The sequence below is a fragment of the Morone saxatilis genome, unplaced genomic scaffold, assembly GCF_004916995.1.
Source record: "Morone saxatilis isolate NCDOM2014 unplaced genomic scaffold, NCSU_SB_2.0 Contig11, whole genome shotgun sequence".
Classification (NCBI taxonomy): domain Eukaryota; kingdom Metazoa; phylum Chordata; class Actinopteri; family Moronidae; genus Morone; species Morone saxatilis.
This window is the reverse complement of record NW_023339663.1, coordinates 27,286,895-27,292,418: the sequence shown is the minus strand read 5'-3', so window position 1 is coordinate 27,292,418 and position 5,524 is coordinate 27,286,895. Positions and strand designations below refer to the sequence as shown.

The 5,524-nt window shown below is 39.5% G+C and overlaps 1 protein-coding gene across 1 annotated transcript in view; it reads right to left on the bottom strand.

Moving 5' to 3' along the window:
* The window catches only part of si:ch211-186j3.6 (neural-cadherin), a 275,078-nt gene that overhangs the window by 122,220 nt on the left and 147,334 nt on the right, over window positions 1-5,524 (bottom strand). Inside the window, exon 24 of the mRNA XM_035682213.1 lies at window positions 2,848-3,032. Within this exon, the coding sequence (XP_035538106.1) occupies window positions 2,848-3,032 (185 nt within the window). The remainder of the gene's footprint in view (window positions 1-2,847; window positions 3,033-5,524) is intronic.

The following is a 5,524-nucleotide window of genomic DNA, read 5'->3' as shown; positions in this document are numbered from 1 at the left end:
GTGTGTGAAAGGGCGAATGTTGCATGTAGTGTAAAAGCGTTTTGAGTGGTCGGAAGACTAAAAAGGTACTATACAAATACAGGTCAATTTACCATTTACTGCAGGAAGCAGCTTACCCAACTGACCTATTTGAAAAAAATAATTAAATAATATAATTAAAAACAATATTCATTATCAATGTAACAATAATCTAAAATGCTAAATAATGCTGGTTCCTGGTTCTAAAATATGATGATTTGATGGGAAAGTGTGAGAGCTGACTGCGCCATCATGCCTGTTATTTGCTGTGTATGTACTCATGTGCTCTTCTCACTGTGTTTTCAGTTTGAGCCCTATGCATTTCACTCTAAGCTAGTGTTATGTGGACATTTCAAGGACTTTTTGTTTATCACATTTTTTACCTTTGCATCAATATTGAGAAAGAGAGGAAGAGAGTGAAAGAGAGGGGGAGCTTTAATCTCAGCAAAGCAGAGTGCTTTCTTTGTGCGTCCTTATTGCATTCCACATTTGTTCTTGAAATGGGATTTAGAATGTCAAGGAGGGTGTAAGTAATGCTATAAGTAGAATATTTTCATAATCCCCGAGACTGAGAATCAATGAGACTGTTTACTCCAAAGCTCTACATGGAAAAATAAAATCCTGGAAATGGCTTCTGTTACATATCCTCCGCACACGCACGTACCCCCGTTTTGGTAGCTTGCCTACACCTCAGGATGATCTCAGAGTCATTAATCCTTGATATTACATTTTGTTGAAACCTCAAACTTACATTTTTATGAATTTGTTCATTGCTGAACTGCAGGTTAAAAGCGTAAGAGTGATTTTGACACTGTATTCACAGCAGTGGCTGACACCTGTGCTCTCTATCTCTAAATTTAAATCCCTCTGTTACAACCAGGGCCTATTAAATCAATACACTCTGCAGCTAACAGCCCTTTGATGACAGTGGAGCCATTTGAAAATCCTCAATAAATTGAGTACCCCACAGGGATAAGTTGTTGACAAATGTAACCTTATAAATATAAATTAAATGAAGGGAAAAAAACAAGTTTCAATCAAAAAACAAAACAAACTTGGGAGCAGTTTCTTTCACTTTGAATTCCATTATTAATCTTAAATACACATATGCCATTCTTGTCTACATTTTGTGAATGGAATCGATTTCCCTTACACAAATATTAAAATGTGGTTGCCAGCTGTTCTCCACCGTAGCTGGGTTTGGTGCTGATTAATTTACCTCAGCCCTGTTTTCAGAATGAGGAACAAACCCTTTTATCTACTTACTGTATATGAGGCTTCACTCTCCCTTATTCCTTTCCCTCTTTCTCTTTCTCTCTCTCTACTCTGTTCCACGTCTTTGGAGTGCCCCCTCTGGCCTCCCCCTCTGCTTCTATTTCAATATCTCTGAAATCATAAAAATCCTTCAGCCATGTCCCATTTCTCTAAAGCGAATTTAATTCTGAGCAGACAGCCGATGTGCTGTACATCAGGTAATGATGGATGCTGCTCAACATGTGAGGAGAATGTGCTGGCTGAGCAAAACCTCTCCACTAATTATTTTGCCAGCATAAGTAATGGAAACAGGCTTTTCTGTGTGTGTGCCAACGACAACTGAGATCCCATGAGTCAGGGGAGAGGGATTAATAATGGGTGTAATCTTTTGCTAAAGAAACATCTTTAACTGAGAGTGTGACAGTTCTTTGAAACACTGCAAACAACTAGAGTAAACAGTAATCAGAGCTCATTAATTTTCTATGACTGGAGAGAAGTCTGCAAATAATGACCACATTCTCCAACATTCCCTTGTCAGCCCTTCTAAGTTGAGCACAGTGTTAATGTTTTGAAAACATTGGATTTTAGCAGCTAATCACAAAATGGTCTTCCTAGAGGTCCTGCTTGTTGTTGTAATAGCATGAAGGTCACGGGCCATCAATCAGACAGACAGCAGTGATGTGGCAGCTGTAAACTGGTTAAAATGTGCTTGGAAGGCCATAAGCAAAGGGGTCAAGCACTTTGGTGTGAATGTCAAAACAAAACTGATACAATGGAGGGGCACATGAAGCAGCACAAAGGTGAACTGGAAATGATAAAACAAGGGCAGTTGTTTTGTGAACCTGGGAATATCAGGATCTACAGTCTCTCTTTATGAGTTAAATATTACCCTACTGTGTAATGTTCACACCTATAAATACATTTCCACTAACAACAGTCTACATAAACATCTGGTCTTCACTGAATCCATTTAAGAGTGAATTGTATTGTAATTGAAAAAAAAGTACAGACACTGATAAAGGATTTGTGGACTGTGTTAACACCAGAAACAGTGATGAAAATAAGTCCAATGACAAAACCGGATGTGTTGTGTATCATATACAAGTATATTTAAATATTATCAGTAAACCAGACATAAAGAACATTTTGGTCGAATGGATAATTGACCGATCCTAACTCAAGGTCTGCTGACTTTTACAGAGCTTTCAACCACATTGAGTTCTTCCTTAGCAGATCTGGTTTTATCAGGTTCAGTTATAACAGCTCAGCTATCTCAATTACAACTAAGTATGGATCTACAGTCACATGATAACACGCACACACAGAATCTAAACTGGAGAACACCAAGGGACCTGGACAAGAGACTGAATGAAACACACACCATCAGCTAACTGTCTGTGAACAACTGATCAAACCACACACAGCATCAACAGGAAAGGAGTCAAAGGTCATCAATTCTGGAGTCAGTGGACAACCAGAGAAAGATCAAAGAGGACATGTGACACAGGAGACCATTTCTGATCCAACCCACAGAGAGGTGTGTGCGTGTTTGTGTGTCAGTAGTGTCAGTATTACCTGCCAGGCGGAGAGACCCTGAGTTGTATATGGCCTCGTCTCGCAGCTCCCTCACATGCACAGTGACAGTAGAGACAGCATCTGGCCAAACTCCATCGGACACTCGGACCTGGAACTGGTAGGTGCCAGGTGGGGCATTCTCCTTGATGATCAGGAAACCAGTTCGCTTGTTCAGGATAAAATAACTGAGGGAGAGAACAAGCACACACACATCCACAGCAGTTTAATGAAAATGAACATTTAGATGACAGCATTTTAATGCCTTTATTCTAATGCACACAGGCTGAGCCCTGTACCTCCCACCCTCATGAATCAACACATTAAAAAATGACCTTTTACATGTTCAGATAGCCAACCAGACTGAAACACTTTACAATGGCTTGGAGCCCGAGAGGCAGCTGAATCTATAGGACGGCATGGTACTGATTAGTCATCAGGTTATTACTGATGTCTCTAGGTGTGCAGAGATCAGTAATTTCAGTTATTTGCCCATCAAAGGTTGGCATGGTAACCAGGTAAGGGGAAAGAAAAACTTCTTGTTTATAGGGCCAGACGCATCTCAAGACTTCATCTATCAGAGCCAATGCAGTGGCGCAGTAGCGTGCCTTTCATATAGTGAGTTGAAAAGTCACGGTGTGGATGTTGGGCTGGGGGATGTAGAAAGTTACAGCTGCCATGCTCATATATTGTAGAAAGTGACAATTAAAAAATGTTGGCATTGGTCATAAACAACTTTGGCATTATGGATCCCTTAATCAATTTTTCTGTCTGATCCAATACTTACCTTTTAAATATTGTAAAAATAAATTTAAAAAATAAAGAAATTAAATCTGACACTTATTTGAACTTATCACTTAATCCAAATACTGAAGGTCCTAGCTAAAAAATATAAAGCTTATAAACTTGACGCTTGAGCTTGATATGATGCAATCCATTAGAGAGAAGACAAATCATTCTGTTGGAGTTGTTGGAATTACTGTACAGAAACATGGTTGTACAGTAAAGCTGATGTTTCTTTGGGAACAATGTGATATAAAAGGCTCAATGTAGAAGTAAGGCTGAACAACCCTTTCCTCCTGTTTGCCAACAGGACCTGTTACTGTACACAATTAGGACAGACCGATAGAAATACTTTTTTGCATCCCACATGTATAGCCATGTGTTTTACTCAGTGTTTTATTCTGTGTTTTAGTGTTTACTCTGTTTTCTGCTGTAAACCAGTTGCCCTCTGGGACAATAATACAAAGTGAGCAGAGACGATGCATTAGTGAGAGGGAGGAAAGGGGAGAAATGAGACCCACTAATAGGCACAAAGACATGCAAGGAAGCAATTTCACTTGGTCCTTGTCTCCATACGCCCCCCTTGTACAGTAAATGAGCTCATTCAAGTTTAATTACAAAGGAAATCCAAGGCAGATCAAATGGCAAATCAAATAATAAACCACTTGTAGAGACAAGGGCCACATTAGCTCATTTTACAGCATATGCTGTGGTGTGTAGATTATGCATTAGGTCTAGCACTTAATTCTAGATTCCACTAAAATACAATTTTACATCTCTAGTAAAACTACCAATACTTTCCCACTTGGTACCTGAAGTTTATTGACATTTATACTTACATTATTGGCTACTTCTATTTGAGTCAAACTAGGACACATGCAGTAAAGCTATTCTACAAGATGCACTGATGTGCTAAATCAAAATACTAATTTCCTCTCTCTGCTGTTTGTTTAACAAAACACACATACAACTACAATAGAACCTCTTGATCCAAAACACCAGCTAAACTAAACACTCACTGTGAACCACAGCAATTACAGTTGATTTGATGCACTGAAATACAAAATATATAAAAGCAGACCAGAATGAAATAGACTGTTTTGTGAAATGCCAGAACAGCAGTGATAAGACAATGTGTTGTGAACAGCTCTCACCAAGAGATGAGAGCTGTCATAAAATGTTAATGCCTCATATTACACCCAGTCCTTTATATGGGCTGAACTTTGAAAGAGAAGGGAGAAAAGGTTTGTCATTTTGAGTTCAGCTCGGTTTGGAAGGTGTCGTGGGGTGCTGCAGTGTCACTGTATGTGATTGATATAAGTTTTGGGACTTGTGTGTGAGTAATGTATCTGCTCATTGACACTTTTGGCAGAGGAAAGTCTCAAGAAGAGCTTTTCCAGACACAGACCAGAACCTTCACATCCAATAGTGGGAAATCACAAACACATTATTGGGGGAGAAACAAGGGAAGGAGGGGAGGAAAGGACAGAGTTAGGACTCATTCTAGAAGCGCCGCAGAGAGTGACAGCTCCCGCTCCGCCTCTTATTTTTTCGCCTTAAATCTTACTAGTTCTTTATTCCTTCTTAAATAGCACTGTGTTTATTGTTGTAAATAGACATCCAGTGTTTTTTTTTTTGTAGCCGTAGGTGAACTTTTTTAGTTTTAATTTAGTTTTTTTTTTATTTCTTTTTTAAATATAAACAATGTGTGGGAATGTGGACACAACAACCACCACACAACAAAATGCCGGAGGTTATTCACGTGAGGACCTCCTACGGTATCAGGATTTACGCGTCGCATGCCCGAGGGAGATCCCAGTGGAGTTAAGGAGACGAAGGAGAGGAACCAGAGCAGGCACGTTGGTGAGGACCAAGAAGACAGAGAGGTGGTGGAGAT